Source organism: Nicotiana tabacum, chromosome 6, assembly GCF_000715075.1.
Source record: "Nicotiana tabacum cultivar K326 chromosome 6, ASM71507v2, whole genome shotgun sequence".
NCBI lineage: Eukaryota > Viridiplantae > Streptophyta > Magnoliopsida > Solanales > Solanaceae > Nicotiana > Nicotiana tabacum.
This window is the reverse complement of record NC_134085.1, coordinates 6,856,355-6,871,065: the sequence shown is the minus strand read 5'-3', so window position 1 is coordinate 6,871,065 and position 14,711 is coordinate 6,856,355. Positions and strand designations below refer to the sequence as shown.

Sequence of the window (14,711 nt, the reverse complement as noted above, 5' to 3'; positions counted from 1 at the left end):
TTATTAACTTATCAAATTTGGTATTTAGAAAACAAAGTATTATCTTCTTTTTTCCTTAACATTTTTACCATTTTCTTTTGTACTTGTTTCTTCCTATTTAATGTATTTTTTCTTTTCACCAAAACAGAATAAGAAAAACGATATTTTTACTATTTTGTTTAGTACTATGTTGTTTTCGTCAAGCTGCTACAGAAAGTCAGAAACAAAAGGTTTTATGGGCCAGAACTTAACAGACTACTTAACTATGGGCCAGAACCAGATAGTCCGGCTAGATAATTAGGAAAGTGCAAGAATGTAAAGCTAGATGTAAAAGAAAAATATCCTGAAAAATAGATTAATAAACTTTAGAAATGAATAAGTGCATTCACTTTGAAATAGAGACAAATTAACTGCATCACCAATCTAATAAAAAATAAACTTTCTCACTCTCCGTAAGGCTCCTTATCGCTAGCTCCCCACTTTTGAGTTCCACAGGTTGATTTTTCCAGTCAAATTTGTAGGCTTTTACTTCTTTTAATTGACTACGCATAGGCTTGCTTTCATGAGAATTAGAATGACTTGAATTCTTCGAATACGTTAAACGATCGATGAAACATATAATCATTTTGACCGTTGATGATAGGTTGAGTCTCTTGGGATGACAACTCCATAGCAAAGCATCTATAAAAGTTGGGCAATTCCCGGATGATTTTATATCTACATCTAAAACGTTCACTTGGGGGAGAGCAACTCTATCGTGCTGTTTCAATTCTTTCCTATTTATCTCATGGCATTTGGAAAAATGAAGGGAAACTTGAGACCAAGAGGTCAAGTTTGACAGGAACCTTCTCAACTCATAAAACCACACAACATTTAAATTGTTCTGACAGTGAAGAACAATCTGTGAGTGCTTCAATTGGCTTGACGTTTTCGTAATTTTGAGCCTTGGAATTTGATCTCCAATATACTCAACTGATTCCAAATTTGGAGTATCAATTTCTCCTACACCCTCACAATCCTCAATCTTCAATACCCTTAGAGATCGACTCAAAATGTTAAACCTTTCCGACCCTTTACCAAGGCACACTATTACCAAATACTCAAGGAATTGGAATCCAGAGATAAGGTGCTCGAGAAAACCACCAGATAGAGTCACATATGATAGTTCTAAAGATTTCAAATTCTTACATTCAACAATATCCAATTTTTCCACAGACAACTGATAATAAGAAAAGTGTTCAAGAGTTGGTGCTTGGATTTTAACACGTTTTCGACTGCTTTTTGTTATGGAAACTGACCTGATCTTTTGAAGATTCCGCAGCTCGATCTTATCCAACCCATAACAACTATCAATGACGAAACTGACAATCAAGGGACAATTAGTGAGTAGAGTTTGAAGCATGCCTTCAGTCAAAAAGATAGATGATAAAGATAGCTTCTCCAAATAAAGGTTCGCCACACCACTAGATAAACAAACACTCCGTAGGTTGCAACGTGTCAGAACCAATTCTTTTAAAGATTTTGCTGCCAAGATTATGAAAATAGGCAAGGGGCATGCTAAGCCATGAAATCTACAATCTTTAACACCATTCTGAAGAGCTATTCCGAGCCACTTCTCAATATCTTCAAGAGAACTAGAATCTGATGATAATTCAAACTTGTCAATAGGGATTTTTCTGTCCCTATATCTCTCCATGACTTTATCCACCATTTTCATGTCGTGGCGATAATCAACTGTGAATTCCAAGTTGGGATGAGTCAACCAGGCTTGTAGCCATGTTTTGGAGAGAATGCTCATCTTAGCTGCTTCTTTAAAAGTAAGGTAGGATACTATTTTGCGAATGAGGCAATCATGCAATACTTCAATTGTAGTTGTCTCCATGGTAGTGTTGATGTGTGCAGATGGCCAATGCAATTACTTCTTTGATTTACTGGTTATTGCTGCATTCTGTAGAGTAAATAATTGTACTTACTTATCAGCTCTTGAGACAATAAATTTTTATAAACAAAATAAGAAATAAATAAAGAGATTTTGAGGCATATGCATCCGTTTTTCAATTATTTTTCTGTAATAACTTATCAATGGTAAATACATGTCAGAGGCATAATGTAGTTGATCTTAAAAACGGAATTAAATTTTAAAAAAAAAAAATACAAAATAAACAAGACTCAACGGGAATTAGCACTTTCTACTTCTCATAATAATATGTAACTTGTACTCCACTTTTCTCATAATAAATATATAAAAAACAAAAATATAAATTTTAAATAATAATCTCAAATAAAGAACAATTATACAATAGAATTTTTAAAAATAATTCCATGTCTTTGTAATAATGGTTTTGCGCCTATTAAAGATTCTAGTATAGCAATAATATGTCTTACATTCATTGGTTTTGTGTAAACGTTGCTTGCTGTAGTAAGTTTTTATGGAACATTGGCTGTATCCTTTTCTTAACCTATGAATGCCAGCCTACAATTAGTGTTCTCTCTTCCTGTAAGTAAACTTCATTTTTCTTTTGATAATGTTTCCACTTTCATCGATAAAGTTACAACATTGGGCGTAGCTAGAAGCCGGGGTATGATCCTACTAACTTTTGCTCAAACAATGTATTTGTGTTAAGAAATTCATTAAAATATTTATAAATATTAAATTTAGAATCCAATTATTAGCACTTGAAGTCATCATTCAAAAATCAAAAACCATAAAGTTGAAATTCTAGCTCAGCACTGTTTTTCACCATATTTTTTTGCTTTAATTTGGAGGCAAGCTAAAACCAACAATGTCATTAATTTGAAAATGGAGGATAGAAACGTCGTCGTCCTCGAGGAAGAGGAACACTGCTGAAAATCCTGCTAAAACATGGTAATTATGCAAGAGCAGGTTGAATACCAGATAATATGGCCAAATATATGAAAAAGATCAAAATTTACAGTCAATAATCCCTTCCCTTTGACAGATTAAAAACAAAAATTTACCTGAAAACACCAATTCAAAAGGGAAAAACAAAATCTTCAACAAAATATACATACCTCTTCAGGTGGATTGGGAAGAAGAGAAGCGGCTGCTGCTAGGTTCTCTGTAATCTCTCGTTTTTCAGATATCTCTGCTTTTTCCCACCTCCTTTTCGCGTGCTCTCTTTATGTAGTGGGTGTGGCATCAAATCATGTGTTGGGATTAATTGGGGAGCAAGGAAAAAGTTATACTCCACTAGATAAGAGAATCAAATAGAAGAGAACAAAAAATGACGTGTGAAATTGTTTAGGGGCAAGAAAGGAATATTGTGAGTGTGTGTGCCTGTGCAATTAGGAATATCTAGCAAAGGATTGTTCCAAAATCGGATAGAGTGGAATCTTTTCTCAATGGCATCATTTAATTGGTTAGTTTCTTTTTCTTTTAGAGTTAAAGTCAAAAGGAAAAAATCACTAACTATTTTTAGACTAAAATAATTAAATGTAATTAACTTATTTATTAAAATACTAGATTAAAAGAAGATATATTTTTGTAATATTCTTTCTTTTTTTGTAAATGCAAACTAAAACTAGTACCAAAAATGTGATTCTTTTTTGTGGTTTTCAATTTTCTCAATTAAAATTCTATAAAAAGGTGAAATAAGTGCCAAACTAGGAAGATTAAACTTAAAATATATCCACATACTAAAAAGTGATGAAAAATTTAAATATTGTCAAAAATTAAGTGCTCACAAGTGATAGAAAATGCAACTTGCAAAATGGATCTTTGTTTCATGAATAAATGAGAGCGATCAAATGGCGGTATAATTTTAAAACACTTTGTTTTATCTTATAAGTAATGCATGTAAATTGATAATAAATTATGAATATATCATCCATATTTAGTTGTTAATCAGAAAACTGTTATGAAACATTTATTCCACAAAATTTTTGGGTTCTGGTTTTAATAAGGAGGGAAGAGGTCTCATACAAGCAGTGCTTGTTGTTTGTTGTGTGAATCAAATTAAAATTTCTCCCTTAGATGAATACATTCACCAACTTTGCACCCTTTAATTCGGCCTTAATTTATTTTTAGGTTTTTATATCTCAATTCCACGTGTAAAATAATTGGCAGCCTCTGATTAGGTCACTAATCCACGTAGTAGCTTGTTTAACTCACCCATTAGACCGGTCAGAAATTTGTGTTTATTAGTTCAAGTTTATACAAGTTGAAATGTCTGTATGTGGACTCCCAAAATTGGAATGCTTACTTGCCAGCTGAGGTCGAGTTTGAGTGCATGTTTATGTATTTGGTCGTAAGTTTGATAAGGCCAAGAAGAAGTTAATAGGTTTTCAATTGCATATTCATGAAACTTTTAAAACGATGCTATGTATTCTCTTGTGTTGATTATATCTTGTTCGATTCTATGGTTTACCCTTAAAATGGATAATAATTGATTTGTATGCGGTTTTAAAAATATGTGGATTGATTCAACACAAATAATCAAGAATGTTAGGTAAATGAGTTAAAGACACAGTGAATAACCAAACAAGTCGCAACGTTATGGCCTAGCTTGAACTTGGGCTGCGCAATAATTTTTGCCCTTGGTTGGGTGAAGCTAGTCAAGAACAAAGAACAAAGAACAAAAATAAAGTAAAAACTTTGTAGTAGCTAGAGGCCGAGAAATAAGTTTGTATTGCCTTAGTATGTGTGTTACAATGTGTCCTATCAAAGAAAAAATTTCCTTTTATATAGTAGGAGAGTTTCATTCCTGGTACAATTCTAAAAAAGGTAAAAATCCTCATTTCTCATCAATTACTAATCCGCTGCCGATGTCAGGCGAGATCTACGCTGTGAAATCTAGTGGGGTACGGATATCACATCCCTATGTTAGTTGTGTCCACCATTGTTGTGTATTCTGAGGTCTCGAAACTTGTTTTGGTTTTGGGGAAGTTTTGTCTTATCAAGCCTGGTGGCGAGCACTCCGTTCGGACCTTAGTACGAGAAGTTCCCATTCGATTCCGATCCCATGTAGTCATGTCCTTGCTTCGTTCGACCCACCGGGAAATCGAGGTGTTCAGTAGTCCTGATTTTACCCGTATATAGATGGTCCCTTTATTTTCCAGAGAGTAGGTTTATTGAAATGATGGGAAACGATAGGTGAACCCCGGTTCCTTCATTCCCATGTTACAACAGAGATGACGGGTAAGCGAAATATCCCATCAGTCGCGTCGTTCTGACTTCGGAACGTGTCGATCATTAGCTAGTTGCCTTAGAATGCGAAACGTCCCGTATTTTTCCCTATAAAAGCTTCGCCTCTCTTCACTTCTTTCAATTTTTGATCTTAGCTCTGATCTTCAAACTTCACAAAGGCGTTCAACTTTCTCAGATCTTCATACCTTTCTTCTTGATTCTTCACATCTCAAACTTAAACCTCCAAGCCTTCATATATTTTCTTGGATTTTCAGCCCAGAACTTAATCTTCTCACTTCTAACCTTCAAATCTTCATACGCCTTTTTCAAATCTCCATATATTTCTTAGTTTGCGATGGCTAAAACTTTCAAATCGGTTCCACAGCAGGCTGCCCCTTTATCTTCTCACCCGACCATAGATGCCGAGGTAGCTACTCCCGAGGTGGCTTCCCCCAAGGTAGATACTCCTGAGGTGGCTTCCCTTGAGGCAACTACTGCTGAGGTGGCTTCCCCCGAGGTAGCTTCTCCCAAGGCCCCATGAAAAGCTTTATACCTGGGGGTTGTTCAATCGCAAATGACTTCAAAGTCGAGAAGGCTTCATCCAAATAGGACTAGGGTAAAAGAGCATGAAGATACATATGCTCCATTACTGAAGACACTCTTCCCATAGTCCGAGAGGACTGTAAATAGGAAGGCAAAGGCGTGGTTGTCCCCGGGCCTGAGGACGATATTACTACTTACGTGGAGAGGCATTTAAGTGTTTACACTTACCCCTTCATGTTGGGCCCGACAGACCTAGTAGTTTTGGCCTTTTGCAAGAGATACGAGGTGTGCCTTAGGCAAATCCATATGTCTCTTTGGAGGATCGTGATCCTTTTATGTTATTTTGTGAACAACACCGAATCTCCTTGGTTCACCCTAGACCATCTGCTCCGTCTGTACAGTCCCCAAATTTTCCGAGGGGGAATAATCAAGCTCACTCGCCGGGCCAGCAAGGCTCCCTTTTCGAGCATTGATGAAGATCGAGACCGAGGCTGGTAGGGGTGTTTTGTTCGGGTAAAAACTGAAGTTTTGATCCCTCCCAAATTCCTACCGTTTCTCGATAAGTGGAATGCATCTCGTAAGTGTAGCCTTTCCTTAAGTGTCAAGTTTCCTTCATTCCCTTTCTCATCGTCGATAGTTGTAGTGGTGTAGTTGTTGCCCGAGTTCCCAATGCAGTTCCCCCGACTTAAGCAGTGGATCAAAGGCATCTGCAAGCAGATGTCATCCTTCGAGCGTGCATAGCACAAACTTTCGAAGGGAAGATGGGAGGCCCGTTCTCATGGTAAGGTTCTCTTATGAATAGTCATTACTATGCCCCATAATTACACAATATTAACCTTTTCTTCTTCCTTCGCAGATTTTGATAAGACCATCGAACTTAGGCCACTCGAAGGGTATGAAGAAGTGCATTTATCCATTGATCTCTCCATTACAGGACAGCCCAGGGCTGCCGCAAAGGAGGACAAGAAGAAAAAGAGAAAGTCCTTGGGCTCCCCGGACCTCGAGGTCAAAATAAAAAAGAGGGCGGCCACCCTGACCCGCAAACCCAAGAAGAATACCAAGTCTAGGGTATCGGACCCTGACTTCCTTTATCGGTTCAGGGATGAGTCCGAAGAAGATGATATCTTTGTCACCCATGGATTGACCCCTACGTCATGCGACCTCTCAAGAAACTGCTCATGTCTTGAAGGAGCCGACTGACGTGATTGATATCATCGAGATGCCCTCCTACACCGAGTCTATACTCAAAGAGTCCCAAACGGGCAAAGAAAAATCAAGTGAAGAAGCACAAGGTGCAGAAAACTCTCTTTACTCCTTGTTTGATAACATGGATATGTCTATATTGGTAGATTTATCTGGGCTGGGCCACCTGGAGATACCGAAGTAGGATGTGCCTTCGAGAGCTGACGGGCTGAGCAGGAGCCCAAGATTGGTGAAGCAGTTCCCTGCGCCAAGCGCGGACCCCGAGCGTAAGAGGACAGTTGTTCTCACAGTCTCGAAGGATGCCCGAGTCCTATCTGCTCCGATAGGCATAGCCCGCTACCTCCTATGTCTGGTAACCGAGGAGGACTAGATAAAGATGAATGAGGTGTGCATGTTGAGTCTCTTCAACGAGGCACAACAAGTATTGAACCGGGTAAGGTTCTAATACCTTCAAAATCCTCTTATGAATCACTTAAAGTTTTCCTTTGATGTTTTTTACTTAATTCACTTTCTTTAGAGGCTTCAATGCTTCACCGCGAGAGCTTCCTCCGATATCGCTTGGAAACCAGCCAGCTCGAGTTTGAACTCAAAGAGCAGGTTCGCAATACGGATATGTATAGGCTTCCGAGCGAGCAACAAGATGAGGCCCTTAAGGACCTCCTGATTCTCCAGGCCGAGCTGGAAAAAACTCGAAAGGAAGCCTCGACCCTGAAACGTGATCATGCCAACCTGGTCAAAAAAGTAAGAGTCTTTGAAGATAGGAATGAGCAGCTTGTTGTGATGACTAACAACACGACTTCGCAGATTCAATAGAAGATGATGGATCTGATCGACCAGTTGTGGGTCGAGATGGACGAGGTCAAGGCCCACACCAAAGTGTGGAAGGGCATGATGGACTGACTAGCCTCGAAAAAGGAGGCTGCAAAGGCAGAGCTAGCATTAGTGGAGAACCAACTCTGGGTGGCGAAAGACAAAGCTGCCAAGTGGTCTAAACTTAATGATGGTCTTCCATCACAACTGAGCTCGGCCTTCGCAGAGTGGGATGCCCTTGGAAGGGAATATGAGGCACTGAAGTCCAAGTTGGACATAACCTCCACGATGCCTAAGAAATGGTGGCCCAATACAAGGTCTATGTGGAGGCAGCTGAGATCCGCCTAAAGACGAAGGCTGAATACATGAGGCGGCTGTCTCTAAGGGAGACCCTCGAAGAGATCCATGCTCGAGGCTTCGACTTATCGGCTGAGATCGAGGAAGCGAATGGACTCACAGCTGAGGCGAAAGAGCTCTGTGAGCTCGAGGATGAAAAAGGCTCTGAAGGATCCGAGGGCTCCGATGATTCCGGGGGTGAAGACTAGGAGTATATGCCTTAGTATCTTTTCAGTTTTTGTTTTTCCTTATATACATTTTTTTCTTTTATTTATAAGCCGTTATGTCGAGCCTTTGTGTGTGTGTGTATATATATATATATATATATATATATATATATATATATATATATATATATGAAATTTTCCCTTTATGGCAATGTCATGTTTTTACTTTTTTGGCATCTTTTCATAATTTCCATTCTTGTAATGTATTTGATGCCTTAGCATAGAATCAAATGTAGTTATAAGGGGTTGGTTTATCGGAAGTCGGAACAGAGCCTTGACTTGGATACAACTTTGTTTGCTCAAGGCTTCGAAAACTCGGTGTGACTGGAAGTTTTTTCAAGATACTTAAGTGATTTTAGACGATGCTTTTGCCGAGGGTAACCTTTTAGTAGGTTTTGAGTTCTTATAAAGGCCTTACTTTCTGATTACGAGCTTCGAACGTCTTTGAGCCGTTTTTAGGGTGGCCATAGCATTTTGTATTTAGGCACTACCTAATAGGTTTTGTGCCTCTAGGATTTAGTGGCCCGATTTACCCGTACTTTTTTCGGATGATAGTCTTCGATTAGGGGTAGCCCTTGGACTTGTTAGTCACCGAATAAGGGTAGTCTTTGGGCTCAATATCCCCAATAGGGGTAGCCCATGGGCTCTTAGAATTCAATATTGAAGGAACAAGAAAGTGTGTAATAGCAATATGGGACTTTCTTTCATTTTAGTGTGTAAATTACATGATCGAAAGCATGTAAAAGCTTGTATCAAGGCTAAAATGGACTATGTGGGGGCACGGTTCATACGATCGTTTGGCCCTTACAATGAATCCTAACCACCGAGCCTTAGCTTCTAACATACAAGGTTTTTTTTCTTGCTAAATTTTCCTTTGCTAAAAACCTTAATCCGAGCGTAATGGCCCGCCAGTATTTGAGGTCGAGCTTGAGAAGGCTCAGATATTGTTGATGCGAAGCGAACGCCCATTGACCGACTATTGAATCTATGCTAGCACGTTTTACTGTTGCCTCATTAAAAACCTTGCCGAAAAGCCCATTTTGGGACAGAAATAGTTCAAGGAAAAAAGAGTATAACGTGTGCTTTCAGTCCTAATATCCATATCCATCCTTGGTCGTTTTCCTACAAATGTTAGTTCGATTCACAAAAGAGTAATTGGGTTCGTACCTTAGCATTAGTACCGCTTTAAGTGCATCACATTCCAGTTATTCGGCAGTTGCACACCATTTTTCTACTTCGCGTTTGTACGAGCCTTTACCGGTAATTCCGACGACTCAATATGGTCCTTCCCAATTCAGTCCCAGCTTCGCCTCGTTCGGGTTCCAGGTGTGTAATGTTACTTTTCTCCACACTAAGTCCCGATATTAAAGTGTCAGAGATTGACTCTTCGGTTGTAGTATCTTTCTATTTGCTATTTCTAGGCAGCTTCCCGCCTTTTATCTAGTAGTTCCAGGCTCGTGATCATGGCCTCGCCATTTGACTCTTCAGTCGCATATCGGAACCTGAGGCTCAGTTCACCCACTTTGACCAGTATTAAGGCTTCAGCTCCGTAAACTAGTGAAAATGGGGTGGCCTTGGTACTAGACTTTGAGGTCGTACTGTATGCCTAAAGACTTTGGGCAGGATTTCCTTCCATTTTCCTTTGGCATTGGCAATCTCTTTTTTAGGTTTTGAAGTATGGTCTTGTTTGTTGATTCCGCCTATCCGTTACCACTAGGGTGGTAAGGTGTTAATAGTATCTTCTTAATCTTGTGATCTTCGAAGAATTTATTTACCTTGCTGTCGATGAATTGTCTCCCATTATTGCAAATGACTTCAGATGCTATCCTGAATCAACATATTATATGGTCCCAAATGAAGCCAATGACTTCTTTTTCCCAGACCTTTTCAACGCTTGAGCATCGACCCCTTTGGAAAAATAATCGATCATGAAAAGTATGAATTGAGCCTTACCGGGTGCCCATGGCAGGGGGCCAATGATATCTATTTATTCCCCACTTCATAAATGGCCACGGGGACAAGACCGAGTAGAGTATCTCTCTCGGTTGATGGATCACCGGTGCATGTCTCTCGCAGTCGTTGCATTTTCGTATGGATCGGTCCAGTAATAGCCGACTGTGATTAATTTCTAAACCAAAGATTCTGCACCCGAATGGTTCCCGCAAGTGCCTTTGTGAACTTCTATCAAGGCATATTCGGTATCTCCCGACCCCAAGCATACGGCTAGTGGGACATCAAATGTTCTTCTGAACAAAGTCCCTTCAATCAAGCTAAATCTGACAGCCTTTAGGCACAAGGCCCTCGATTCTTTGGGATCCAAAGGCAGTTTTCCAATCTTCAAGTAATCTATGTACTTGTTCCTCCAATCCCAAGTTAAACTCGTTGAGTTTACATCGTCGTGGTCTTCTTCTATCACAGATTTCATGAGCTATACTAATGTTCCCGAGGTGAATTCATCAACGTCGACCGGCGACCCTAAATTAGCCAGAGCATCGGCCTCACTGTTCTGATCTCAGGGCACGTGCTGCAAGATCCATTCTCTGAATTGATGTAGGGTTACCTGTAATTTGTCTAAGTACCTACGCATCCATTCCTCTTTTACTTCGAACGTTCTATTGACTTGATTTACTACGAGGAAAGAGTCGCATTTGGCTTCGATTACCTCGGCCCCAAAGCTTTTAGCTAATTCGAGACCCACAATCATGGCATCGTGCTCGGTCTCATTATTAGTCAATTTCACATTTCTAATAGATTGTCTAATTACACTCCCCGTAGGTAATTTCAACACGACGCCGAGTCTGGACCCCTTTGCGTTCGAGGCTCCGTCCATAAAAAATGTCCAGATTCCCAAAGTGGTCCCCGAGGCAGTAATTCCCTTTCGACTTCAGGTATTAGCGCCGGCATATAGTCGGCCACGAAGTCTGCCAAAATTTGAGACTTGATGGCGAAGGGTTGATACTTGATATCGTACCCGATGATTGCGACGACTCATTTGGCCAAACGGCCCGAGAGCTCGGGTTTGTGCATAATTTTCCTTAGTGGGTAGGATGTTACGACACATGTTGGGTGACATTGAAAGTACTGTTTTAACTTTCTGGAGGCGCTTAGAAAAGCGAGCGCCAATTTTTCCAAGTGAGCATACCTTGTTTCACCCTCGCCTAGAGTTCTACTGACATAGTAAATAGAAAATTACGTACTTTCCTCTTCTCGGACCAAGACTCCACTTATCGCCACCTCAGAAACTGACATGTAAAGGTACTGTTGACAATAAATTACGTCGAGAAAATAAAATCAAGACCGAAAAATATTGCAACAATTGTAGTATTTTATTTCGAATATTTTAGTGTTACAATCTCTATGAATCCTCTAATTCTTCTTTTCAATAGTAAATAAATTCAAGGGTCTTTGAGCTTGATCTTTAATCTATGTTTGTTGTCACGAACGATGATCTTAAATTCAACTAGCACGAACTTTGATTTGAAATCTCATTCCTTGAACCTTGATTTGTTCTTCGTTCTTGAGCTTGAACCTAATTTGTTCTTCGTTCCTGAGCTTGAACTTGATTTGTTTTTCGTTCTTGAGCTTAAACTTGATTTGTTGAACTTGAATTGATTGCTTGAAGCTTGAAAGTTGTGGGGAAATTTGCGATGTTTCATCCACGAGCTCTCTCTTGCTTCTTGTTGTAACTTCTGGTGTCTTTTCTGAGTTATGAAGACCCCTATTTATAGTTGTGGAAGGGAGGAGTTGTGATAAGAACGAACACTTTCCGACCAATCAAATTGAAGTGCCGCATTTGATTGGCCAGAACTTGTCCCTTGCACACGTGGCACAATTTCATTGGCCTTTCAGTGTGACTGGACATGCCTTGTCATTTTGACACATGGCATGATCCTATTGGCTCTTCCGTTTGACTTGGCGTGCCACGTCATTTGACACGTGGTACCAAACTGGGCCTCTAGGAAGATGTCATCTTGGGCTTAATGAAGTGGGCTCATCACTTTAGCCCAATTAAATGGACTAGCCCAATGGATTAAGACTTATTTATTTAATCCATTTATATATGACTTATATAATTAATTTATTTATATATTAGTCCATAATATTTATTTGGACCAATATATCTTGAATTTAAAATATAGTCCAAATTATTTTATCGATTTAAATCCGATAAAATTTAAATGCTTATAAATGCCTCTTGCTTCAAAACTTGTCAAGATTCTTAAACTTTTGAAGACTAGGCTTGAAGTAAAAAGAAAAACGCTTCTTTTTAATATTTTTTCATGAAAATGTTCGTCATTAGTTTATTAGATAACGATCATTGTAGATCAAAATATCCAATACTAACTGTGATTAGCCCGAAATAGTGATGACATATATGCCCTTTTTTCCTTTTTACACGTTGAAGTGCAAAATAATTTATAGCACTTTAAAAGGAATCTCCTTATCACTGTTGCTAAAGTAAGCCCTGATGGCATTCCTTTTAATTTGTTGTTCCTCATCAAATTGGACTTTATTTTTTAAACGGACCTGGAAACAATTGCTCCTAATTGAGTCCTTTTTGAAGTCTAACTGCCATCCAAGTCCATATTGGAGACAAGTTATTTCCACCGCCTTAGCCCTTATTCCCACATCGACAGCATCATTGTAACATCTTCTTTCAAAGGTCTATATAAACCTGCGTGCTCGTACTTATTAAGCATCCATTCACAGTATTTGCAAGCCATTTGAGTCTATTTTTGTGGATTTGGAAGTATTAACGCAAATGTAGTTTCTTTTTCTTTTCTTGTATTTTTTTTATTTTGTTGTCTTTTTTTCTTTTTTGTAGGTCAAACGAGACGAAGACCTTTAAAAGTTCGTGATGGAGATCTTTAAAATTTGTGGCAGCAAATTATTAAAGTTCGCGATAAAGACCTTTAAAATTTGTTGCGAGGACATATTAAAAATTCGCGTAAAGATCCTTAAAAGCTCGTGGTCAAGACCTTTAAAAGTTTGCGGTAGATACCTTTAAAATTTGCGGCAAAGACCCATAAAAGTTCGTGCAAAGATCCTTAAAAGCTCATGGTCAAAAATCTTAAAAGTTCGCGGTGAAGACATTTAAAAGTTTGCGACGAATACCTTTAAAATTTGCGGGGAAGACCCATAAAAGTTCGTGCGAGGATCCTTAGAAGCTGGTGGTCAAGATCTTTATAAGTTCACAGTGAAGACCTTTAAAAGCACGCAATGAAGACTCCTAAAAACTTGTGGCGAAGATCCATAAAAGTTCGTGGTAGAAATCTTTAAAAGTCGGCAATAGGGACCCTTAAAATTTTCCACGAGCACCTTTAAAAGTTTGAAGCATAAGTCCCAACATTTTTTTCGGATGCCTTTAAAATTCGAAACGAACACCTTTAAAAGCTCGCAACGAAAACTGTTAAAAATTCGGTTGCCTTTAAAAGTTCGAGACAAACACCTTTAAAAGTTCGCAACGAAAATCGTTAAAAACTCGGATGCCTTTAAAAGTTCGCAACGAAAATCGTTAAAAGAAGCCCGACAGAGACATCCTTTTTTAAGGCAGAGGGCGGATTTGGAGACCAACAAACTTGAAGGTTTGGCGAACCTGAAGACATAGAGAATCCCTGGACTTCAATGCAAATACTTGACATCCTCCTAAAATTGGCCCATTGAAGATATCAATTTACCATGGAGGGTTGCCCCCTTTAAATCAAATGAGATCAAAGTTCAACAACTGGTAGCTGTTGTTGTAGGAAAACTCCGCTAAAGGCAAAAACTGATCCCACGAGCCTCCAAAGTCAATGACACAAGCTCGGAGCATATCCTCCAAAAGCTGAATAGTCCGCTTGGATTGCCCGTCCGTCTGAGGATGTAAAGCTGTGCTCAACTCAACCCGTATGCCCAACTCTCCCTGAACTGCTCTCCAGAAATGTGAGGTAAACTACATACCTCGATCCGAAATGATAGACATGGGCACACCATGAAGATGAACAATCTCCCGGTTATAGATCTCAGCTAACCTCTCGGAAGAATATGAGACTGCCACATGAATGAAATGTGCTGACTTGGTCAGCCTATCAACAATAACTCACACTGCATCGAACTTCCTCAGAGTCCGTGGGAGTCCAACAACGAAGTCCATAGTGATACGCTCCCACTTCCACTCAGGAATCTCAATCTTCTGGAAAAAACCACCGGGCCTCTGATGCTCGTACTTAACTTGCTGACAGTTCAAACATCGAGCCACATATGCAACAATGTCATTCTTCATTCTCCGCCACCAATAATGTTGCCGCAAATCCTGATACATCTTAGCGACGTCCGGATGAATAGAGTACGGGAACTATGGGCCTCCTCTAATATCAACTCTCGGAGTCCATTCACATTAGGAACACAAACTCGACCTTGCAATCTCAAAACTCCATCATCTCCTAAGGTAACCTACTTGGCACCTCCGTGCTGAACCGTGTCTCTAA

The 14,711-nt window shown here is 39.4% G+C and overlaps 1 protein-coding gene across 1 annotated transcript; it reads right to left on the bottom strand.

Annotated features, from left to right (window-relative positions):
* Window positions 1-318: 318 nt before the first annotated feature.
* On the bottom strand, window positions 319-3,163 carry LOC107770272 (putative F-box/LRR-repeat protein At3g18150). Its single transcript, XM_016589562.2, has 2 exons — window positions 3,013-3,163; window positions 319-1,927 (listed from the first exon to the last, which is right to left on the bottom strand). The coding sequence occupies exon 2, from the start codon at window positions 1,859-1,861 to the stop codon at window positions 395-397; it is 1,467 nt and encodes a 488-aa protein (XP_016445048.2). The 5' UTR covers window positions 1,862-1,927; window positions 3,013-3,163; the 3' UTR covers window positions 319-394.
* Window positions 3,164-14,711: the final 11,548 nt, after the last annotated feature.